The sequence below is a fragment of the Leptonychotes weddellii genome, chromosome 4 (assembly GCF_054177405.1).
Source record: "Leptonychotes weddellii isolate Sample4059 chromosome 4, ASM5417740v2, whole genome shotgun sequence".
NCBI classification, from domain to species: Eukaryota; Metazoa; Chordata; class Mammalia; order Carnivora; family Phocidae; genus Leptonychotes; species Leptonychotes weddellii.
The window spans coordinates 92,224,060-92,249,757 of record NC_138372.1 but is presented as its reverse complement, the minus strand read 5'-3'; the positions used below and the strand labels follow the sequence as shown (position 1 = coordinate 92,249,757).

The 25,698-nt window shown below is 43.6% G+C and overlaps 1 protein-coding gene across 1 annotated transcript; it reads right to left on the bottom strand.

Moving 5' to 3' along the window:
- Positions 1-8,621: 8,621 nt before the first annotated feature.
- HAO2 (hydroxyacid oxidase 2) lies at positions 8,622-23,553 on the bottom strand. Its single transcript, XM_006732358.3, has 7 exons — positions 23,417-23,553; positions 21,368-21,519; positions 19,296-19,579; positions 17,731-17,940; positions 13,146-13,304; positions 12,712-12,781; positions 8,622-9,043 (listed from the first exon to the last, which is right to left on the bottom strand). The coding sequence occupies exons 1-7, from the start codon at positions 23,545-23,547 to the stop codon at positions 8,988-8,990; spliced, it is 1,062 nt and encodes a 353-aa protein (XP_006732421.2). The 5' UTR covers positions 23,548-23,553; the 3' UTR covers positions 8,622-8,987.
- Positions 23,554-25,698: the final 2,145 nt, after the last annotated feature.

The window sequence follows — 25,698 nt, the reverse complement described above, 5'->3', positions numbered from 1 at the left end:
AGCCACTATTTGCTTATTGACTTTCTGATTAGACAACTGTTTCCTTATTGATTTTCTGTCTGAATTATCTATCCATTGATATTAAGTGGGGTGTTAGAGTCCCCTACTATTATTATATTATTGTCAATTTATCCCTTTATATCTGTTAATATTTGCTTTATACATTTAGGTGCTCCTATGTTGGATGAATAGATATTTATAATTGTTTTTTTAGTATCCTCTTGGTAAATTGATCCTTTTGTTGTTAGATATTGTCCTTTTTTTTTTTTTCCTCATTACAGTCTGGTTTAAACTTTATTTTATCTAAGTATTGCTAAACCCAAAAAGCTTTGTTTTGTTTTGCTTCCATTTGCATGGAATATCTTCTGCCATCCCTTCACTTTTAGTCAGTATGTGTCTTTAGGTCTGAAGTGAATCTCTTGTAGGCAGCATATAGATGGGTCTTGTTTTTTATTCATTTGGTCACCCTGTGTCTTTTGATTGGGGCATTTACATTTAAAGTAATTATCTACAGATATGTATTGTCTTTTTGTTCCTTGTTTTATGATTGTTTTTGTGGTTCTCTTTTTTTTTCTATTACTCTCTTCCCTTGTGGTTTGATGGCTTTCTTTAGTGTTACGCTGACATTCGTTTCCCTTTTTTTGTGTGTATCTATTATAGGTTTTTAGTTTGTGGTTACCATGAAGTTCACATATAACACCCTATATATATAACAGTTTAAGTTGATATTTGCTTAAGTTCTCAAATGCATTCTAAAAACACATTTTTACTCTCCACTCCCTGTTTTATATATATGGTGTCACATTTTACATCTTTTTATTTTGTGAATCTCTTGACTAATTTTTATAGATATAATTGATTTTACTACTTCTGTGTTTTAACCTTCATACTAGCTTTATAAATGATTGATCTATTACTATATGTTTGCTTTTATCAGTGAAATTTTTCCCCTAATAATTTTTTTTCTTCTAGTTATGGCCTTTTCTTTTCCACTTAAATAAGTCCATTTAATATTTCTTATAAGGCTGCTTTAGTGGTGATGAGCTCTGTTAACTATTGTTTGTTTTTGAAAGTCTTTATCTCTCTTTTAATTCTGAATGATAACCTTACCAGATAGGGTATTCTTGGTTGTAGGTTTTTTCCTTTCAGCACTTTGAATATATAATGCCACTTTCTTCTGGCTTGCAAAGTTTCTATTAAAAAATCAGCTGAGGGCGCCTGGGTGGCTCAGTTGGTTAAGCGACTGCCTTCGGCTCAGGTCATGATCCTGGAGTCCCTGGATCGAGTCCCGCATCGGGCTCCCTGCTCGGCAGGGAGCCTGCTTCTGCCTCTGACCCTCCCCCCTCTCATGTGCTCTCTCTCTCATTCTCTCTGTCTCAAATAAATAAATAAAATCTTTAAAAAAAAAATCACCTGATAGTCTTATGAGGTTTCCCTTGTACATAACTGTTTGCTTTTCTCTTGCAGTTTTAGGATTCTCTCTTTATTTCTAGGTTTGACATTTTAATTATTATGTATCTTGGTGTGGACCTCTTTGGGTTCATCTTGTTTCTGTGCTTCCTTGTCTTTCCTGTTCCATTTCCTTCTCCAGGTTAGGGAAGTTTTCAGCTATTATTTCTTTAAATAAGTTTTTTGCCCTTTTATCTCTCTCTTCTTCTCTGGAAACTGTATAATATGGATGTTAGTATGCTTGATATTGTCACAGAAATCCCTTAACCTATCCTCATTTTTAAAATGTTGCTGTTCAACTTGGTTGCTTTCTTTTACCCTGTCTCCCAGATCAGTTATCCATTCTTCTGCATCCTCTAATCTGTTGTTGATTCCCTCTAGTGTATTTTTCACTTCAATTATTGTATTCTTCAGCTCTGACTAGTTCTTTTTTTATATTCTCTGTCTTTTTGTTGAAGTTCTCACGGATTTTATCCACTCTTCTCTCAAGTTCAGTGAGCATCTTTATGACCATTACTTTGAACTTTTTATCAGGCAGATTGCTTATCTCTATTCCACTTATCTTTTTCTGTGGTTTTATTTTGGAATATATTATTTGGAGTGTATTTGTTTTCTCATTTTGTCTTTTTATGTTTGTAGGTCAGCTATGTCTCCTGATCTTGAAAATAATGACCTTAGGTAGAAGGGGTCCTGTGGTGCCCTGTAGTGTAATACTCCTGGTCACAAGAACCAGTTGTCCCCTGTATGGGCTGCACATGCCCTCCTGTTATGGCTGAGCTGTGACTACTACAGGTACACTGGTGGGTGGGATAGCCCTCAACCCAGCTGTCTGAAATGACTCTCTGCAACTGCTGTGGGTATACTGGTGGGCAGGATTTGCTGCTGGGGTGACTAGCTGAGAGACCTAACAGCAGCTACTGCAGGCATGCTGGTGTATGGGTTAGCCAAACCCCTCCTTGGTGTGGGAGATGCTTTGGAGGGGCACCAGTCATGGCCAGAGCTGCCTACTTGGTATGGTGGGGCAGTAGTCACTTTGGAGGGATTCTGGTCCTGACTTGGTGTGACAGAATGGGAGCTGCTTTGGAGGAGCACTTGTCAGACAAAACAGATACGCTCCAAATAATATATTCCAAAAGAACAAAATAAAACCACAGAAAAAGATAAGTGGAATAGAGATAAGCAATCTGCCTGATAAAAAGTTCAAAGTAATGCATTGGATGGGGTAAATCCACAAGGACCACTGGGGTGGGGCAAGTGGTGCTAGCAAGTAGATGGGGAGTGTCAGAACTGCCTCCCACAAGATCTAGCCATCTGGGCTGAGGGAGGGCAAGAAAAATGGCACCTGTTGGCACTTTGGTTCCCAGAGAAATCTCCTGCAGATCCTTGACCCTCTGGCACACATCCTAACATTGGTCAGTAGATCTCCTTCATGTATAACCCAGGCACTTTTCAAACTTCAGTTCTGTGCTGGATCTTGGGCTGAGCGATAAAGTGTACTGTCTTTTTAAGGGTGAGACTCAGTTTCCTATAGCCCTCCTTCTCTCCAGGAGTTAAGCTTTACTGATTTTCAAAGCCAGTCTCTATGGGGACGAGTCTTCCCAGTGTGGGTCCCCAGGGCCAGTGTGCCCAGTGTGAGGCTTGATCCCCTTGCTCCTCCTGCTTGTGATGTCCCTCCCACTTGTGGGTCACTGCACTGGGGCTTTGGTTTCTGACTGTGTCTCTGTCCCTTTTACCCTTCTCAATGTGGCCTTCTCTTTATGACATCAGCTGTGGAAGATCTGTCCTGCCAGTCTTCAGATTGTTTCCAGAGTGATTTACAATACATGTAGTTCTTGCTTTGGTGTGTCCATGGGAGGAAGTGAGTTCAGGATCCTACTTTTAATCTTGTAGGTTTCTTGTAGATAACATTTAGTTGGGTCTTGTTTTTTGATTGACTCTGACAATCTGTTTTTTGATTGATTTAGACCATTTTTGTTTAAGGATAGTATTGGCAGTAATTGGATTACTATCTACCATATTACAATTAATAACAAGTGTTGGCAAGGATGCAGAGAAAAGTGAACTGTTGTGTGCTGTTGGTGGGACTGAAATGTTGTAATGTTGGTGCAGCCACTATGGAAAACAGTACTAAGATCCCTAAAAAAATTAAAAGTAGAACTACCATATGATCCAGCAATTCCACTTATGGGTATTTATCCAAAGAAAATGAAAACACTAAATTGAAAAGATATATGTGTCCCATGTTCATACAGCATTATTTACAGTAGCCAATATATGGAAACAACCTTAATGTCCACTGATGGAAGAATGGATAAAGACATTGTGATAAACACACACACACACACACACACACACACACATTATTCAGGCATAAAAAAGAAGGAAGTCTTGCCATTTGTAATACCATGGATGGACCTCAAAGGCATTATCTAAATGAAATAAGTCAGATAGAGAGAGACAAATACTGTACAGTCTCTCTTATATGTGGAATCTAAAAAACAAAAACAAAACAACCAAACTCATAGATACAGAGAACACATTGGTGGTTGCCAGAGGTGGGGGTAGGAGAAATGGGTAAAGGGGTTAACAGGTTAAAAAAAGAATTAAGAAATCAAAACTATAAACAGAAGATCAATAGACAATAGCATGTCAAAAGAAGTAAAGGCTCCTAGGTGGGAGCCGTATGGAGAATTTGTTTAAGCAAGTAAACCATGCAAGTGTGGCTGAAATGCCAGAACATGGAGAGAGTGGAGTTAGATAAAGTTGCAGAGGTGAGCTGGAGCCACGGCATGAATAGACTTGAGAGAAATACATGTCAATGATTTTGGTTTTCTCCTAAGAGCAGAGTGAAACCCCAAAAGGAATTTAGTCATGCAGTGGCATGATGAGAATTGCATTTTTAAAAGATCACTCTGGGTACTGTATGGAGAACAGATTAGATTAGATTAGAAGACTCAGAGAAACCTATTAAGAAAGGATTTTGAAAGTCTAAAAGAAAGGATCGTAACTCTCATTAAAGTCATGGTATGGAGATGGAGGGAAGATAATGGGCTCATGAGAAATAAAAGGGAACATCACATTGCCCTCTTTCCAGACCATATCCCAGGCACACATACCATGGTCCATCTGAGTACAGCCACTCTCTAGTGTATGATACCCCTGAAAGTCCATGATTATTAGCTATAATAGAACTTTCTGGTTCAAATTCATACCCCATGTTCCATCCTGTGCTCAGTTGATTTCATAAGAGGCAGGAGAAAAACAGTTTGTGATATGTCACAATTTGTATACTTTGCTTCCTGGAGCTGGCAAATGACAGGTGGTGAGAGGAATGTTGACAGCCAGTAGGCCGCAAGTGTAAGGGGAAAGGCTCACTCGCTCCACAGAGGCCCTTGTTTAAAAACCTACAAAACCTGGAATCTTAATTAGCCTAGCTGAGCCGCCCTTCCTCCCATGGGTCCAAAGAACTCTTAAAATCACCAAATCAGTCAATCAATAAATCAGTCAGAACTTTCTATAAACAGTTCCATGAAATACATAATGTTCTTAAAAGAATGCATTAATCTTTTGAAATGCAGTACCCATAGCTCAACACAATGCCCAGTGTATTAATCCTCTAAATAATGATAATAAGGAGGATGGCAGGGATTATCTCATATTAGAGGGATACCAGATAGGCAAGGAGGAGAAAGAGTATGAGAACAAAATTTTTTGTGCATTATGCCTAATATTTGATATTATTTGTAATTGGTCTAAATTGGGTTGCAAACTGTAACCTGCAAGCTAAGTCCAGCCCACCATCTGCTTTTGTGAGTTAAGTTTTATTGGGACAAAGCCACACCCATTTGTTTATGAGGTGTCTATGGCTGCTTTCATGCTACAGCTGCAGTTAAGTAGATACAAGACTGTATGGCCCACAAAGCCTAAAATATTTACCACGTACAGTCAGTTGATGAGCCCATCAAAGACATTCTCCAGATCTGTTAGTGTTTTTGAGCTCTAGCATTTCTTTTTAATTCTTTCTTAGAATTTTCATCTCTCTGCTTAAATAACCCATCTGTTCTTGCATGTTGTCTACTTTGTCCATTAGAGCTCTTAGTATATTAACCATAGTTGTTTTAAATTCCTGGTCTGATAGTTCCAACATCACTGCCATATCTGAGCCTGGTTCTGATGCTTGTTCTGTCCCTTCGAATAGTATCTTTTGCCTTTCAGTATGCCTTGAAATTTTTTTGTTTAAAGCCAGATATGATGTAATGGGTAAAAGGAACTCTGGTAAATAGGCTTGTAGTGATGTGGTGGTAAGGTGTGTGTGTTGGGGGGGGGGTGTTCTATAGTTCTATGATTAGACCTCAGTCTTTGGTGAGCCTGTGCCCCTTGACTGTGACATTTGCCAATGTGGCTGGGACAGGGTGACTACAGGGGGCTGGAGTTGTGTATTTTGCACCTCCCAGGTCAGTTAGGCTCTGATAAAACCCTAGCAAATTAGTGTCTGGTAAAATGGTTTCTCTTGAGGTTAGCCTTGTTGAGAACAGAATGTTCTCGTGTATTTCAAAATGGTTACTTTTCCCTCCTCCTGCTGGAAGCTCTAGGGAATTTTTCTCTGCTACTCACCATGAGATCCTGGTAGAGTTCCTAGAGGTAGAACAAAAAAACGGGGGCAGGGACCTCCTATTAATGGGCCCCCATTTTAACTTTCAGACTTGCCCGCATAGAGCCTCCAGCATCTCACCAATTACAGTTTAGGTATTCTGAACCTGGTGCTGGTTTTCATGGAGGTTTCTCCTCAGGTAAGTTGTGCTTGTGTGTATTTGCCTGTCTCTCCAGTTTTGGGGACAGTGGTTTTTCCCTCTGACTTCACTCTTCTGAGGTGTCTAGAGGAATTGTTGATTTTTCAGTTTGTTAAGCTTTTTACTTTGCTGGGATGGACTGGTGAATTTCAAGCTCCTACAGCCTGGATTGGGAACCAGAAGTCCCCCAAATCATTTATTTTCACAGTAAGAATCCAAGAAGATTAGTATTATTATTTAATAGGTAAAGACAAAGATGTTTTTAGTCTTGCCAAACATCTTGAGGACAGCGGAGCCAGAGTCTGAGTCCAAGCAGCCTGACTCTGGGACAACTCTAAAGCTGATTCTTTTTATCAGAACACAATGCTTATCTCTTAGATACTCAGTATTCTGTTCAATTGTTGAAAACGTTCCAGTGGAGAAGGTTTCTTTGCCTTATTTACCCATCCATTCTAGTGTAGGACATTTTTAGGGGTCAAGAAGTCCCTTCTGAGATTTAATATGCATCTCTTCCGGTGACAGTAGAAATTCCTCTGTCCACACTTCTGAGGCAATGAGAACAGCCTTTTGGCACTATCTTTATAATATCTTTGCACATTTCCCTTGGAACCTTGGAGCTAGCTCTCTGAGTCAGAAGGAAAAGCCACTTAAAAAATAGCACACACATGTGTGCACAGCTATCACCAAGATAGATATGTACAGGGAGAACTTGTACTAGATTTGTAAAGTAAGCTAACTCCATTATCTGTAGACCAGATTGCCTTAATGCCATATGCTATTGTGATTTGTCTCACTCTTACCCCAAACCAATCTGGAATGACACAGTTAAGCCCCCAGCTGGTGATTTCAGGGTTGAAGAGATGACCTGGCCATCAGCACCAAGACCCACCATATATGATGCCGAGTCCTAATGGATGACAGGAGTGTGAGGGCTGAGGAATAAGCCAGAGAAGAGCAAAATCTGTCTGGGTGAGGTTGCATACTACATGAAATGGCCAGATTGTACAGTTCCCTCATGAGTCTGCCCAGAGGCTGCCCACCATTAGAGTCCATGTTCTTGGGGACCCTTGAGTAACAGAATATTTCTCAGCCTTTAATCTTTTCAGTTGGTTCAGCTCTTTGATACTTTATTGAAAAAGCCTACATCTATCCAGTAGTATTATATAATGTGATTGAAATAAAGATCTCTCTCATTTGCTGGTGAAGGACTGGTATGTTCTATTTTAACTTGTTTCCAGAGTCCCCAAATCTCTTGTGTCAAAACTCTCTTTTTGCTACTTCTCTTGGAGATACCTCTCTTGGAGGGGAACTACACAGAAAGACATTATTTGATGGGTCAGAAGATCCTGTAGCATCGTAAGTCATGAACACAAATATTTTAGGCTTTTGTTTGCTCCTCTATTCTTTCATGTCTCTGGCCTTGGCTCTGTGAACTAAAGTAAAAAAGTTTCCCAAGACCAATTATAGTAGTAAATGAGTTAGGCTACACCAGGATCACGCCTGCCTTATATCCCTTTTTGATCATGTGAAATTTCCATCTTTTTCAAGGCACACATGGCCACTCCGATCAGTGTGTTGAGGGGTCATCTCCAGACCCATGGTCATGTAGGCTTCCTGTCCCATAGTATGAGTATGACTACTGTATCAGCCAAGCAGTTGCCCTCAGACATGGCACTTCCTTAGTGTGTCCCTAAACTTGCAGCACAAGCAACCCATCCTTGCTCCTCCTTGGCCTCGAACTGACCATAAGCACACCAGTGCAGGAACCAATTTGAACTTTTAACTGAATAGAAAGTTTGGGTCTAACACAGGGATCCCGGTCAGTTACCCTTTTCTTTTTATCAACCCATAATGTCATCTAAATCCATGTCCTGAGCCTCTTTTCAAAGACCACGATTCTGTAAAGTATCTACTACTCTTCTAAGTGTCCTAATTACACTTGATTTACTTCCTTCTTTCATCTGGTTGGTCTGTCTTGTCCTGTTTGATAGCCCTAGAGGATGATTTTTATTGAGGAATATTTTATACGGATAGCTCTTCTGTACAAATTCCCATAGTTATTTCATAGAGATATAGAGGATGTGTATGACTTCAAAGCCCATGTTTTTAACTATATTATTTTCCTGTTATCTACAGATAGGAGTATTATTTTGGTGGGAGAATATTTTGTACATATAGCTCTTCTGTGCAGAGTGTAAATTGCCATAGTTGGTTCGTAGAGATACATAGGATATGCAAAAAAAAAAATTAATCCACTAGATATTTCAGTCATTGTTGATCCACTTTTTTTTTAAAAGATTTTATTTATTTATTTGACAGAGAGAGACACAGCAAGGGAGAGAACACAAGCAGGGGGAGTGGGAGAGGGAGAAGCAGGCCTCTTGCGGAGCAGGGAGCCCAACGTGGGGCTCGATCTCAGGACACTGGGATCATGACCTGAGCCTAAGGCAGACGTTTAACGACTGAGCCACCCAGGCGCCCCTGATCCACCTTTTTAACATTTTTTCTTTCAGAGGAGGATTTTAAGCAAAAACATATAACAAGCAGTGAGGCAAAGAAGAGCATGTCACATTTGAGGAAGAGGAGGGATTTGGAGGGCCTGAAGCACAAGGGGTAGAATGATAGAACTTGCAGGGGATGAGCCTCTGGATAGGATGGGGCCAAGGCGGGAAGGCATCACGCATCACACTATGAGTTTGTCTTCCCCCTGTGGGCAACCTCAGCAGTCTGGTCATTAGCCCTCTTTCTTTACAACCTGGAGAACTGGACCAGGTCCTGATTGATCTCGGCAACCGACCGGCAACCTAAAAGAACAGTTAACAAGCTTATTTCTCTAAAACACCAATAACCCACCCCATCATGAGTAATGGGATGATCCAATGGGAACAAGCCTGACTTGATCTTTGTGCCCACCCTGAAAAAACATTATGGATACCAGAGGAATAATGTGATTCTGATTGCCTTGAGAATTATTTTGTGAGCCTGTGCCCAAGTCCTCTTTCAACACAGCCATGTTGTGGCTGTGTTGAAAGAGGCATAGTAAAAATATAGAAACACCATCTTAGCACTTGCAAAATCAATTAATATGTGCCATAGATACACTTGACCTTTATCTGAGTGCTGATAAAGCTCAGGGATATAGGAAGTATGTGTCAAGGAAGAATATGAGTCAGGAATAAGAGATGGAATGATTATTTCATACAGCGGTTGCCTTCTAAGGGAAAGTGCTGCAAAATGTAACACTTCTTTAGTGGAGGATCTTAACTAAAATGCAAAATTAGAACTGTAGCTGAGATTAGACGCAGGGACTGAAGAGAGTGGCGTCAGATAAGAAGCACGAAGAGGAAGGAGAAAGAGGGAGTAGTCTGTTGGTGTAGACTGGAGAGCTGTAACCTTGAGTAGACAGGAAATCCTTGGTGATGATAAGGCAGAAAGACTTGAATGCCAGGATGTGTAATGATTAATTCGAAGTTTTTCCCCCATGTATGATGTGTGCATCTTCACCTCCCAAAACACAGCTTTAGCAAGATGTATTACTCGCGAAAATACAACTAATGAGAGTGTCCTTTTCCCCTCTAAAAACTATGCCTGGGTTGATTGTAGTGGACAGAAATGGCAGGCATGGGATGCAAAAGTAACCCACAAAATGAACTTATTCAGCAGAAGCAGGAATTTGGTACCAGAGGCAGCTCTCCTCAGAATGGACAGTGGTCTTAAGAGCTTTGGGTTTCCCCAGGGCAGAGAATAGTGGGTCATCACAGTAGGCAGTCCTATTCAAGGAGCACAGAGGATGCCAAAATATGATCTTCGGTTATATATTGTAATAAAAATAATATTTAAATGATGTAAAAATGTCTCAGTAGTTGCATCCAGATTATGTTATGACTCCATTTTGAGACCGTTTGACCCATAAACCTTGGTAATGTTTCTGTACTTATTCGACTCTCATCAGATTGGTTTCTGGGTCTCATGCGGTACCAAGGGCATTGCCCTGCCCTTGGCAGAGGCTCAGTAGAAGTTTGAGAGAGAATGCATATTTATAATTTTTTCATTACTGTAAATTCGGAGGATATTTACACTAAAATGTTTTGGCTACTTTAAAGTGAAGTAGGGAATTCCGAACAATAAACCTCGAGAAGGTTCATATACTTTTTAATTCAGCCTCCTTCCCTTATGAAGGATAAGACTTTAGTAAGCCTGTGTTGGTATGATTTTATGTGGACATTTTCCAAGACAGATCATGATTTTAACCTTCCTATAAGTATAATTTCAGCAATTGGTCTCACGGTGAGAAAAACCATGACTTTTTAAGCTTATTTTGCTTTCAGCAATAGTGCAAATAGAGGTCTCCTCCCAGGGCTGTGATGTTACAGGGTCATTAGGGAAAAATGTCACACATCTCCAGGGGAATTAGGAGAGAGAAATCATATGAACTGTTTCCTCCTGGGTGCTGATTTTGGGTCAGGCATCTCACGTGCATTGTGTGTGGAAGGGCTAAGGGGTGACAGAATCTTGGCGCTTTCACACTATGATTTTGCATTTTAGTGAGTTCCACCAAAAGCCAGGCCCCCCGCTTGAGATCCCTTCTTCCCATGGACTAGCCTGGGGGAGAGACTCTTATGCAGAGGATGCCAACGGATGCCCTTCTTCCTGGTATCCTATTCTTTCTCTCTCCTCCTACTCTGTCCCATGTTTGGTTGTGATTACTCATTTTTCTATATATGCATTTAAAACAATACATTCTCATTGTACAACAGTTAGAAGGAGGGTAGTATAAGCTGTCAGCCCTAAACAGGCTCACAATTCTGTTTCTTCTCTGCCCCTTTTAAAAAAGGATGCTCTCCACTCTATTTCAGAAGGAGATTTTCCAGCTACCGTTTCTACCCCAGCGATTGTTAAGTGTAAACTTTTGGTAGAATAAAAAAGCTTTGTTATTGTGAATTCCCCCAACAGGCTTCTGTTAAAAGAATACCAGACATCATTTTGCAAGGATGGGAGAAAATATTTGGGGGAGCAGGAAAAGTCATTTCAACCTCCTGGAATCTGCAGAAGCTCATGGGTCTACCTATCCTTCACGCCCCTCCCTCCCAGGGACAAAACACACCAATATGATATCTGTTCATGCTCATGCCCTCCCCCTCCCTTACAAGAGGGCCTGGGTGACACCAAGTCATTTACTGACTTATCTTCATAGGCTCTGAAGAGTATGGCTCTGGTCCAGAGTTGACGGTCCTTGTCTTCCATGCCTTGATCTATTCTTCCCCCCTTTTTTTCTTTAATTAATTTGCTCAGTGGGAAGGAGGATGGTGCTGGCAGTAACACTGATCTAAGTTTTCTATTTGTATTACTCAGGCCCAAAAGTTGAGTCTGCAACCCCAATGGACACTACTAACATAACTTGGACACTGAGTACAAGACACTTGTCTAAATATCAGACCAAAGCCAGACTTGAGAAGAACCTGGACGTCCTGCCTTGTGCTCAGCACATGACCGATGCTCTGTAACATTTATGGAAATAAGTTAATGGCATGAAAATGGTCTTGATTTCACATCAGAGCTCCTGATTCATTATTTCCTTACTTCTGGAGACGGTGTCTGCTATTACCAAATTTTAGAATTGAGGAGTGAATGGAGGTCTCATTGGGGTTCCTCTTATCTGTCCTTTCACATTGTGACCAGTCAGATCTACAGCAGACAAAGACAATCAATGACAGAGCCATAGGCCATTGGCATTTGGGTAGGGTAGTTCTTTTCTATGAGACTTCTCCAGGCATTTTAGGACATTTAGTGCTCCTAGCCTCTGAGCACTAACTACCGGAAGTATCCACCCTGCAGTCTTTGTGCCAACTGGAAAAAAATAAACTCAAAACTCTAAAAACAATTCTTCCTGAAGAGGGCAATCATTGTCGATCTCAGTTAAGAACTACTATTTTATAGGTCACTGGGATCCCAGGCTTTGCTAAAAACGTATAAATTTTTATGAGCACTACTTTACAATAACTTCATTTTTGACTGAAGTCCACCTGCATGGAACTTTGAGATGTCCATGTTTCTCTGGCTGTGGTTACACAGGACGGCACTTCTCCTGTTTCCCCCTTCTCTCTTCCTGTTGTATCTGTCTCCCCACTTCCTCCATGCTTCCTCCTTGACATAATTTCTCAACTCCCCACAGCCCATGAATATGAAAAAATGACCCACAGAACCATACCCAACAAGCCTGCTTGTGTGATCTGAGCAGGCCAGAGCACAGGGGGACCCTCTTTCCTATAATCTGAAATTGCATTTGCTTTCGTGGCAAAGGTATCACCTTTTGAGTTTGTGTTCAGTCTTTGTCTGGGGCATCTCTTCCCTCCTTTCTCTTCTAGGCAGCCACTGGGCTGGGGAAGGGGAAATAGAAAGAGGGGTCACCACTCCCATTCTGTAGCCCTCAGGCCTTCAGCTCCAAATCAGGAAAAGAATTGTGAAAACTTACCTGTGAGGGTCATGGAAGTGTGGAATTCATTTTTTATAAGGTTCAAAACTTCCTCAACGCCATGTTCACCCTGCTCCCAAGATGGGGGTGGTGGGGTGGGGAGAGACAAAAAGAAGGGTGAAGAACATTCTGCCCAGGTGCTGAGTAGCTGTTCTAGGTGTGCTCCCAGCTGCGGTGGGGAGGACAAGGATGTCTGTGAAATTGGAACTACACTGGGAAGACAGGGAAGCAAAGAGGAAAAGATGGGGGCGAGGGGGCCTGAGAATGTGAAATGCCCTGCCGAGGAAGCGGGAGAGGCGGGCAAGGGGGAGTTGTCCCTCAGGATCTGTGGCACCTGCAACAACAGCTCAGCTTGGATGGCAAACCACAGTAAAGCCCGGGAGCAAATGAGAAGCCCAGTATCTTCCCACTGGTTTCCACTCTGCCACTCTCACCTTATAGGCAAGACCCCACAGGACTGGTCTCCCCAGAAACACACACTTAGCCCCAAGGGCCAGAGCCTTGAGCACATCGTTGCCAGTTCGGATCCCACCATCCAGGTACACTTCCATTTTCCCTTTCACGGCAGCCACCACTTCTGTCAAGGCATCGATCTGAGAAAGAGACATGCATGGCTTGAGGGATTTCCATTTTTCACTCTTGGGGATCATGGGGCAGAGGTGGCCCTCAATGTGGGTCAGGAACAGGAAGTCCAAGTATAATGCAGCTACGTTCCTGAGCCCCACGGACTTTCTTTTTATTTTTAAAAAATATTTTATTTATTTATTTATTTGAGAGAGAGAGACTGCGCACACATGAGCAGGAGGAGGGGCAGAGGGAGAGGGAGAAGCAGGCTCCCCACTGAGCAGGACCCTGGGACCATGACCTGAGCAGAAGGCACATGCTTAACCGACTGAGCCACCCAGGCACTCCGTGAGCCCCAGGGACTTTTTGCAGGCTCTCCCTCTTGCCATTTTCTGCCCTGACAGAGTGTAGCTTCTCTCTGGCTCCTTGTTCAACCATCTACAGCTTGGAAGAAACTCTTGGTTCCTCTTCACATCCTAAAGGGGATATTTTCCATTTATGGTCTTCACTTTAATGTTCTTTCTAAAGTGCATTTTGACTTTTGGTTTTCTCCTGCCTTCTCTGTTTCTACGGCGGCACAGCTAGGAATGCTCTCCATTGCTAAGGCACTGAGTCCTTTTGGCAAAGCAAATGTGTCTGGACCACAGCCTGTCTTGTGTAACTGGGATGCCCATTGTTCCTTACACACCACGTTTGAACAACTTGTTCCTGACTCCTGTATGGGTTATCTGAGACATGGGTTGGGAATGCAAGCAGCAGGGCTGTCGAGGTAGGGTTGCACACTCTGAAAGGCAAAACAAAAGCAGCTTATCACTTGGCCTGGTTTCTCCCCAGACTTTGTCTCTCACCTTGCCTCCCCTGTTCCAGGCTCTGCAGCTACCAGGTCTTGCCAACCCACAGTGCCCCAGACTGAGCCGTAGTCCTGAGCACCTCCAAGTCTAAGAGGAGGGGTGACAGCGGAGTCTGGGAGCAGGGTCCTTGAGGACAGAGTTTTGGAACTGTCTCAGGGCTCCTGTTCTATGCCTCTTGGACAGACAGCTGGAGAGGAGGCGAAACTGGGCCCTCGGGGACTTCTGCTGCAGAAGGAGTCAATGGCAGTTCTGTCTCAATGAGATCCTTTGGGTGACTGAGCAGAATATGTAATCAGGGAGGAAAGAACTTTGTACTCTAATTTACAAGTGGAGGAGAACTGAATACTTTAGACTTATATATGAGAATACTGCTGGAATGCATGTCCAGATAAGTGGTATTTTTATAGCCCCAGCATGGTATTATTTGGAATATTTCGATGATATTGGGAAAAAGAAATAAACACATCTGTGCAAACTCTTCCAGTGAGCTGTATTGGACAATGGAGCTGATGGAATTTGGAGAAACAGACCAGGGGGTGAATTTTAGCCTAGGGTACAGTATTGCTTTAGAGTTACTTTCGATAGGTCACAATAGGACATTCATTAGAGCGTTCTGGGGACAACAGCTAGCTGACCCTTTTTTCCGGTCCCAGGAAGAAATACAGGAAATATATGGAACCTTCTAGAGATGGGAGCTTCAAAGGGTCATACCCCTCACAGAGAGGGTCTGGGGTGAGAGGAGTGAAGCACTGACCTCAGGCACAAAATTTAAGGAATGCCAAAACACTCAGATAAATAACATTTGGATGTAATATTTAAAAATTGAAAGGCAAGCTTTGACCTGTGAGCAAGGGTGGGTGACTGCTTGTTTTTGTAAATAAATTTTTTTTGGATCTGGGGTCAGGATGACAGAGAGATGTGTGGAAGCAGGTTATGCAAGCACAGGAACAGATCCTATTTTTATTTAAAATGTTGATATTTTGTTCACCATGGAACTTTTTGCATTAATTTTAATTTTTTTAAATACTGCATTAAACTATTATTTATCTTTTTTTTAAAAGATTTGATTTATTTATTTGGCAGAGGGAGACACAGCGAGAGAGGGAACACAAGCAGGGGGAGTGGGAGAGGGAGAAGCAGGCTTCCCGCTGAGCAGGGAGCCTGATGTGGGGTTCGATCCCAGGACCCTGGGATCATGACCTGAACGGAAGGCAGACACTTAGCCACCTAGGCGTCCCTAAACTATTATTTATCTTACTAAGTTTTTCTGGCACGTTCTCAAATTTTGAGCCAGAAGTACTTCACTAGCTTCACACCAATCTCGGCACCGTCCCCTTGGGTTTGGTTGTTAAGTCAGATGGCTTGGGAGAATGATGGGGAAGGAGAAATTCTCTCTCTGGCTCCTACCTTTGCCAACAGTCATTCTCTATTGAGGAAGTGCAGTGGGGAGCAATTACTCGGCCTCTTTCTCCATGTATTACTCAGTCCTCCCCTCAAGGGAGCAAGACTGGCTAAACTGATTCATGAGCCAATTGCATACTGTTTTATTAGAGTTATTTCGAGAGTCAACATTCTACTCTATTTGCTGCTTGCTGGTGGTGGGCTCTTTTTTGTTTTCTGTTCCTACCTGTAGGCACAATTGGGACTGCTCAGGACCTGCTGTACTTTATAGCATCCTGTTCTGCCAGTTTCTGGGTCTGTGGGAGGTGGCCTGGGGGCATCCTTGCAGGACTTGGGTGAGAGTGCTGGCATGTGCTTTGCATATCTACTTTCTCCTGGGGTCACAGGTCAAAATTTGGGATGGGAAGTAGGATACCCAACTGTTCCCTTCAATCAGCTCTTATGGAGAGCTAAAGTGAGCTGTGCTCCTTATTCTCTAAGTGGACTTGTTATTCTGTGCCTTTTCTCTCTCAGTGAGAGCCTGGTGGGGAGGAAGGGGTGAGTCATTGGCACGTTAAACCTCCAAGCTTCACAAGCCTTGAAATGTACAAACTGGTTGATACAGCTTCTCCATTTCCTGGAATTCGTTTTAAAGAAGTAATTGAGACTGCTAAAGATTTAAGGATGGTCATTGATGCATTGTTTAAAATGGTGAAGGCTTGGAAGTCATTGGATGTTCAACAATAGGCAGTTGGTTATATAAATTGTCCCTTTGTGCTATACACCATTAAAAATGAGAGAAACGTGGGGCGCCTGGGTGGCTCAGTTGGTTAAGCGACTGCCTTCGGCTCAGGTCATGATCCAGGAGTCCCGGGATCGAGTCCCGCATCGGGCTCCCTGCTCGGCGGGGAGTCTGCTTCTCCCTCAGACCCTCCCCCCTCTCCTGCTCTCTCTCTCTCAAATAAATAAATAAATAAATAAATAAAATCTTTAAAAAAAAATGAGAGAAACGTATATACTGAAATGAAATGATGTTCTTAATATATTGATAAAGTGAAAAGAGAAAAATTACAAAATAATATGTAGCTTTTTAAACCTAAACTGTCATCTTTGCATTAAGAAGTTGATAAAAAACAATTCCCAAAATATTGTCATTAGTGATAGTGATGAAATTAGGGGTGATTTTTATCTTCTTCTTTTTGCATATGTACATTTTATGATTTATCTGCAGTGAACGTGTTTTACTTATGTCATAGAAAGGCCAAAAGAGAGAAAAAACCCACTTCCCTTTCTTTCTTTCTTTTTTTTAAAAGATTTATTGATTTTTATTTTTAGAGAGAGGTGAGAGAGAGAGAGCATGAGCGGGAGGGGCAGAGGGAAAGGGAGAGAGAATCCCAGGGACAGCAGAGTCTGCCGTGGGGCTCTATCCCACGACCCCGAGACCCTGACCCGAGCCGAAACCAAGAATTGGAAGCCCAACCCCCTGTGTCACCCAGGTGCCCCCACCCCACACTTCCTTTTCTTACAATAAATCAAGTAGTGATAGAAGAATCTCTTGGAAAAATATAAGCTATATATCTCCAAGAAGATAAATCAACAATTAATTCCCATTTAAAGATTCTTTCCTTGCCTGCCTCCTCTTCATCTGTAACGGACATAAATTCAAAAGATAGGGGAAAATCACAGACTGTCACAGATTTTTAGAAAAAGATTCATATGGCATTTTTTAGTTTTACTGTGAAAAATGGTTATTTATTCGTGTAAGTGAGGTACTGTTCCTTCCCAGGATGTGTCATATGAGAAAATATGTTGTTACACTCCATGCACACAGGCAGTCTTTAAGCTGAACACTTCCTCCAGAAGGCAGGAGACCTCAGTGCCTTTGGAATGTCGTGCCTAACTATGTGAACTTGGACAAGTTACTTAACATTTCTAAGCTCCAGGATCCCCATCTGTAAAAGAGTGATGATGCTATACATCTTGCAGGACGGTTGTGAGATTTAGAGATGATGTATGTGAAGTTTGTAAAAATAACCTGGCACACGCTAGACTGTTAATAATTAAAAGTTCTTGCAATTAACAGTTATGTACCAGCATATGTGGTAAGGGAGAGGGGAGTGTGGGCCAAAGTGCACAGAGTACCATGCTGTAGGCACACTCAAGCGCGCACACACACACACACACACACTCACACACAAACCCCCTCTGAAGTCACCCTACTTACAGAAGCGGGAACGTCATCAAGCTGCCTCCCACCATGGTTGGAAACAATGATGCCATGGACATTGTGTTTCACAGCTAACTCTGCATCCTCTTTTGTCAAGATCCCTTTAAGGATGATGGGCAATCGCGATATGCTCTGAAGCCAGGAGAGATCATTCCAGCAGAAGGATGAGTCAATGGGGGACATCTGGAAATAAGGCATTGAATTTCTCTGTGGGGAAGAAAAAAGAACCTTAGACCTGAGCTCCTTGAGGATTGTTTGATCCATTCCAAACCGAGACACATTCAGATAGCCACCTTTCATAAGCCTTAAAAGAGTAGTAACAGAATCAACAACACTTCCACCTCCTTTTCCTAACAAAATTTGTGCAAAAGAATTACTATCTCAACTGCTTATTCATTAACCATTAATTGTGCCCTGCTCTATAATTATGCCAGGATATGGGGACACAAAGACAAATAAGACACAGTCCCTACTTTATTTTTTTTTATTAAGTTCAATTAGCCAACATAGAGTACATCATTAGTTTTTGATGTAGTGTTCAATGATTCATTAGTTGTGTATAAGACCCAGTGACACAGTCCCAACTTTAAAAGAACCTCAGAGTTTAGTAAGTGAAGGGGATAAACAAAAGCATTTATAGGCCGATATAACATGTTATGCTTGAGATATGCCCAAGGTTATAAGAACTAAGAAATACTTCGATAATCCTGAATCAGATACTACCTTATATCTAACCTTGGCTCACCATGTGAATCAAATATCTGTAAATCCCAGTGTGTCTCTGGAATCTGAGATAAGGATTCCAGAAACCTTCAAGGCTAATTTGTGGTTAATGTGTAGAACTGTTGAGTCACTTGACTGAGTATCACAGCTGCCCACTGGCTGAAAAGGCTGATACCATTATCTCTAATGTAACCAAGGGACTCCAATGTTGCCAAAACTTTCTCTCTCTGGGGCATTCCATCCCATCTGACTGTAGGATTTTAATGGGGAAGTGGCCTTTGCAGTCACCTATTTCAGATTCCAAACAAGTGTACTGCAGTTCCAGGGAGGAGTTCTAGGTGTCGAGAGGTACCGACCCTCAGTTCTCAAGGCAGCAGGGTCAGAGGCCTGGGCGGGCTACACTCTGTGGGCCAGTCACCTTGTCTGTGAGCAGCCTCTTCAGGAGGTCAGTTCACCTAAATGTGCCATCCAAAATGATCATCTGCTTGCTAAGCGTCCCATGGTGTAGATAGTGTTGGAAGAACTTGGTTAATTTACTCTCTTATGGCATGGAAAATTCCTTTCCATAGCTTTCCTATTTCTTAACACCCAGCCCTGGCCAGAACGCTTCTGGTGACAGGCTGGGTAGCTCCAGGAGTGAGGACATTTTGTGTTCTATCCTGCTCATCTGGTAGCTCTGGATAGCAGGAACCAGATCTGCTGTTTGAGCCGGGACATCTGCAGTGTCTGGCAAGACCCGGCGCTCAGGGACTTTTTGTAGCAAGAGAGAAGGGAGAGGAAGGAGGGGAGGAAATTTGCCTCCTGTCATGCCTGCCCATTGGATCTGGTATCTTTCCTACCTCTTTAGGCGAGCGAAGGTCTTTCAGCAACAAGTTCATCTTTAAGTTCAGCTGGTTTCGAAAGTCACGTCGCCTGTTGCCAATTTTGGGTGCATCCACAGTGATGACCAGAGCTCTGAAGCCCAGGGATTCAGCCCTCTGGACCAGCTGCTTGTTGAGCTGCTTGTCTGGCTGCATGTAGAGCTGGAACCACTTGAGGCCCCTGGGGGCCGCGGCAGCAATGTCTTCAAGGGGACAGCTAGCATAGATGCTGGTGACGTAGCAGACCCCGGCTGCCTGGGCGGCTGCAAAGCCAACAGCACAGCTCAGGTTGGAGGGAGGAGGGCTCTGGGCCCGGGGGAGAAGCCCTCACAGTCCGTGCCACCTCTGGCCTGTTTGCCCTCTGAGTGGAGATAAAGCTTGACTTCATCCCGCTTCCCACTAGAGCAGGGGGCGTAGGGGGCATTCGGTCAGCCCCGGAGCCCTCCCCCCCCGCCCAGCTGTAGAGCCTGTCCTCCAGACCCTGTCAAGTTTCCTGGCTGGAGCGGTCATTCAGTGCCCGGAACGATTTTGGTTGGACATGCTGCAGCTTTCTGATGGGAGAATGGGCTGCCCGTGAACTCGTTGATGAAGCAGAAGGGAACTAAAGAGGACAAAGGGTGAGGAAAGGTGATGCCAGGGGAGAAGGCTGAGCTCTGTCCCGGAGAAAGCATGCTATCTAAGTTAGAAGAGTGCTCGTTCTCCCCCCTCCTAGCTGTGTGCCTTGAGTCTCATTTTCTTCGTCTGTCAAATGGGGGGAAATAATAATGCCTCTCTTATAGGGTTGCTGAGAGATTAAACAAGATACTAGATATGGAAGCATTCTTATGTGTTTTATTTATTATTATTATCATTTTTTTAAATAGGGCTGGGCGTGGAGCTCACGATCCCGAGATCAAGACCAGAGCAGAGATCGAGTTGATGCTCAACCGACTGAGCTGCCCGGGCACCCCTGGAAGCATTTTTAAAATTACTAAGTGATGTGCTGTACAAAGGCTTAGTGATCACGAGGTTGGCGAGGGTGGGGGTGACGGTGATGTTGACACTGCTGCGTATTTCTCACTTCCTACTGTGATTGTTGTTTTCAGTAGGACTCTCTAGTAGGTCAATGTCACTACCACTCCACAACCCGGGCAGACTCTGGCCTAATCAGGATTTAATATTTTCAACTCCTGACACCAACAGGAGATACCCCATTCTTCGGCCCCACTGCAAAAGCACCACGCGTCCAACCGTGAAGATTTAGTAAAACAGTCATAGTCCTACAGGATATTCATATTTGAGCCTAGCCAGTCTTGGCTCCTAACCAGACAGATGTCACTTGGAGCTCTAGAATCCTTGGATTCATTGCTTCCTATATCACGGAGTCAAAGGAAAAGATCCCAGGGAAGTCCTGGGCAACCTGCAAATGAAATATTTCCTAGATGTGACCTAGAGTAAAGATTATAAAGGGAGTCACAGGACTATTTTCAGCCCTTCCCCTCCCCTCTTCCTTCTCTTCTCATTATTTTTTGGTGCAGAGGGATGGGGGAAGAGAATAAGGGGCTACTAGGAAGGAGACATATGCAATAAGAAACTTTTTGTCATCTAAGATGACAAAGTCAGTCAAGGAGAAGGGAAACACAACATTTGGGCAGGAACACCTGCCCGGGGCTTTGTCAGGACCTCATGTCATGACTCTCTCCTCATCCTAAATTCAGAGACTCACCCTTCAGCCCCAGCCCTGGCCCATGAGGGGTCAGGTCAAAGAGAGCCCTATCCTTGAAGTCACGCTGAGAATCCCTTTCCCCGCAGACTGTGAGTGGCCTGCATCCCTCCTTCGCAGGGTGACCTGCTTGGTTTCCACATCTTTTCATCTGTAGCCGCCCTCTCTTTGTGATGGAAATGGATGTTTTCTCAAACTGGGATGAAATGTTATGTGAACATCCTCCTTAATTCTGACCAGATTGCTGTCCCTATGCTCCCTCTGGGAGAAATCCTGCTATTGTTCTGAAGGTTACCTGCACACTTCAGGGCCCCTGGGAAGGGAGCCTCGAGGTGCGGCTGGGTCATACCTCTGGCTGTGCTCATTTCTCCGTCTGGCCAGACGAGGCAGTGGAAACCCGTGGGCGCGATGCCAATGGGGGCTGTGATCTCCTCCCCTTGGACTGTGGTCCGGGTGTCCACCTCTTGCACATCTCTCAGGTACCGGGGGCGGAGACGGATTCTGTGCCCAGCAACAAAGATTCTTCTATTAGTGGGGTTACTCTCCAGCATGCAGCTGCTGCATGGGGCTGGGGCTTCCAGATTTGGGTGCAGGTCTACACCAGACTGGGTCCCAAGAAACCTCTGGTGGGGTCAGTTGGCTGATTAGAAAGCCTTTCCTAACATCCTGGCCCACATTAACCCCACTCCCTCTAAACTCCCAGTGCACGTGTGGCCCACACCACCTCTGGCCTTGCTCTGGCACAGATCTGTGTCTTTGAGTCTTGCCTTCCTGAGCAGACTCTCAGCACTTGGATGCTTTGATTGATTTACCATACCGAGGATTAGAAAAGAAAAGATTTAATAAGCAGGAAGGAGTTCTAGGCTCTTTGCTCATGGGTTAGAAACAAGTCTCTATAAAGTAAGAAAAGGTCACTAAAAGAGGACAAATCCCAGAGAATGATCATGGTGGGGGCTTGTTTTGTTTTGTTTTTCGCTAGAAGCTAATTCATTGGAAGATTTAACTTAACTACTGCTTTAGAAAAAGGTAGGGAATTCACAATAGTAAACATATAAAACACACTTTTAAGTCCAATAGAGACTTAGTCTCAGGGTCCAAAAATGCGTATTTTTCACAAAATATTATTATTCCCATATACAAACATAGAAAGGTTTTGCTAGATATATTGTTTGTACAAACTTGGGTAAGATACAAACTTCATCTGTGAAATGGGAGAATAATCCAAACTCCATAATTGTCTCATGAAGACAAAATGAGCTAAAGCAAGTAAGGGGCCCAGTATAGTGCCAAACAAGTATGAAAATACAGAACGTTGTGTTCACATTGTATCCCATTTTTCAGTTTTCTCTTGACCTCTCTATTATAGGGGGCAGCAAGCTGTTTTGTAAAGGGCCAGATAGTAAATATTTTAGGCTCTGTGGACCACGCAATCTGTCCCAGTTACTCAGATCTGCTGTTGTAATGCAAAAGCAGCCATAGACAATATGTAAATGATTGACCATGGCTGGTTCTAATAAAATTTTATTTATAAACACTGAAATTCGTATTTTATATAATCTTCACCTGTAACAAATTATCATTCTTCTTTTAGTTTTTTTTTTCCCAACCATTTAAAAATGGAAAACAAAAATTCTTAGCTTGTGGACCATCCAAAAACAGGCGGTGGGCCCGACGTGGCCTCTGGGCTGTTTACCACCCTGTACCCTACCCGCTGCTGTTCCAGCCCAGCTCCTCTTTGAAATCAACCTCCTTTCACCCTTAAGACTCTTTGGGTCTCAGGATGCCTGGGTGGCTCAGTCGATTATATGGCTGCTTTCAGCTCAGGTCATGATCCCAGGGTCCTGGGATCGAGTCCTGCATCCGGCTCCCTGCTCAGGGGAGATCCTGCTTCTCCCTCTGCCTGCTGCTCCCCCTGCTTGTGTTCTCTGACTAATAAATAAATAAAATCTTTTTTTTTTTTTTAAAAAGACTCTTTGGGTCTCCATATTTCTTGTGTCCCCTCTCCCAACAGACATTATCTCCTTTAAGCCAGAAGTTTAGGAACTCAGGAGATTTAGGCCTACCCCACCGGCTTCTCCTCCCTGCCCAGATAATTGATGACCTTGGACTCTTGTCCTATCTTGTTGGGTGGCAGAGTTGCTGGGATGCAGAGGGAGGGTGACTCATGTTAGTTCTGCAGAGGCACTAAGATATGTTTTTTCTCCATTCATCCTCTCCCTGGCCACCTGCCCACCCCCCAAGAAGACCCCCCAAAACCCAAAACAATAACAACAAAACCCATTGATATATCTTGAGTACTCTGTGTTCTTTGGAGGCAGAGAACAGGGCTGCTACCTTCCAAGGACCCCTCACCCAGTGCACCTTAGCTTAACAAGAGAAAGGATACAGAAGACCAGACTTTTTAAACGCTGCCATGTTGTCATCACGGGTGAAGCATTCATCAGCTCCTCCTTCAATAAAATCCCAAGTTGACTTAGAAAGATGCTCTTGGGCATAAGCCTGAAAGTCTGTCAAACACACCAAGGGCATTTCTGGACCTTCAAAGGAAAAACCAAAACCAAACAAACAAGACACTGAGAATACGTCAGATGTAGAGGAGAAGGTAAATGTGGGGGCTATGGCCTGAAGCTGTTTGGATTCAACAATGACCCCCGTGTATTCCTTATCCCAGTGGAGGTATTACCAAAGATGCTGATCCCTACGCTTCCATTCTCTCACTCCTCATACCCAAATGTTGATTATCTGGTGTTCTAAATATCCCTCATGTTTGTCCCCTCATCTCTACAATTTCATGGCCTCAGATCCGGTTGAGGCCATGCCACCTCTTGTAAGATTATTACAAAAATTTCTTCTCTTTGTCTCCTAGCCTCCAGATTCATTCTCTATCTCGTCTCCCTCCAGGTCCCTGGATCTTTCTGAAATGCAAGTCTGATCAGATGCCCCTGTGATGGCCATCACAGCTTTCCTGGACCAGCTCCTAACTGTCTTACCAGCTTCATTTCTGGGTGGTTTTTCCTTGTCATTTGAATCACTACAAGCATTTCCTGAACATGCCCAAGAGCTGTTTCCTACCTTTTGGGGAGGAGATCATCAGGCTGGGAAAATTGGGGCTGATCTGATACTATTATCCAGGAGTTCCTGGGAATCTCTGGATGAATGAATTGCTTGGGGCTCTGACTGATATCAGGGAGAAGCTTACCGTTTTTGACTCCTTGGCAGGGTCATTGAACATGTTCACTTTGAGACCAAGAAAACAGCATATGTGTCCTCCATTCATTCCCATACCCAATCTAAAGTAAACCTGGAGGCTGGTACTTCTGATAGCCCCTCTGCCCCACCTAAAGATGAAAGAGGGCATGGTTTGAGGATAGATCCATCTAGTAGGGGCAAGGACAGCGTGTGGAGCTCCTGCAGGAGAGGGGCCCAGCAGGAAAGGCTGAGAAATTTGTAGTCCACAGTCTGGGGCATCTCCCTGGCAACTGGCAGTGGGGCAAAAATTAGCCAGAGGCTGTCAGTAGAAATGGAATGACTTCTAAGTCATTGACTGAGGGACCAGGATAAGTCCCAGGAACTAGGGCTTCCAACATGAATGGGGCAGCTCCTTTAATGGACAAGGGGGCCAAGGAAGCCAGATGAAATGTGGAGTGTTGGGGATACTGATGGGGGTAAGGATGGGGCAGAACTGGTGGAGGGAATCCAGGGCCATGCCAGAATCTAGTCAAGTCCAACAGAGAAGTAGCCCCAAACATCTACCCGAGGGGCTAAGCGGAAAGAAGTTATGGCAGGCAGAAAACAGAGCCCTTGGGCTGTGCAGTGAGGAATTTGGAGCACAGCCACAGAGCTTTTTATAGGCAATGCTCTTTGTCAGTGGGTGGGCAGGGAGTTATTGAGGTGCTGAGTTGAGTTTGACAAGGTACAGCAACCATGTCTAATTTATCTCATTCCTGCCCGACCCTTCAAGTCTCAGTGATTTTGGTTGAATGAATTTCTCATTGTATTTACCCATCAGTATTGATCACTGATTTAAACCTCTGTGTGCATAAGAGTTAACAGACCAGGCTCGAGAATGCTAGCTCTCAAAAGGCCTGCTTGCAAAGCTGGATCTTGGTTGGAGTCTGGGAACTTGGACTTCAAGAGGGTTCCCACTACTCTGATAAGAATGGCATGGCTCACTGGTCTAAACTGTACAACCAACGTGGTTTATGCTGAACATCTGCTTTCCTCCCGAAGGTCTAGAATTTTGGCATGGGTTTGGCAGAGAATGTCAATATGACCAGCCCCCAACAAAAAGCCTTGGGCAATGAGTCTCTAAAATGAGCCTCTGTGGTGTTCAATGCTTCACACGTGTTGTTACAACTCACGGCTGGAGGAATTAAGTGCATCTTACGTAATTCCACTGGGAGAGGACTCTTGGAAGCTTATACCTGTTGCCCTCTAGATTTTGCCCCGTGAGCCTTTTCCCTTTGCTAATTCTGCTTCTCATTCTTTCTCTGCAATTAATCATAGCCTCAACTACACGCTGTGTCCTACGTGTCTTCCTAGTGAATCCCTGAATTGGGACCCCCAACATGCTTTGTATCCCCATGCGTTAGGACGGTATGTGACAGCGAGTTGCTATTCGTGAATGTTCATTATTTGAATGTAACATTCCCCCATCTGTCATTTCTGCCTTGTCGGATG

Excerpts from the sequence above, each read along its gene's own strand:
- HAO2 (XM_006732358.3), bottom strand. The coding sequence starts at position 23,547 with ATGCCCTTGGTGTGTTTGACAGACTTTCAGGCTTATGCCCAAGAGCAT. Across the intron at positions 13,305-17,730 it reads TTGATGACGTTCCCGCTTCT|ATCGATGCCTTGACAGAAGT; the intron begins GTAAGTAGGGTG and ends TCTCTTTCTCAG. Across the intron at positions 12,782-13,145 it reads TGTGGGGTCTTGCCTATAAG|GGTGAACATGGCGTTGAGGA; the intron begins GTGAGAGTGGCA and ends TCTTGGGAGCAG.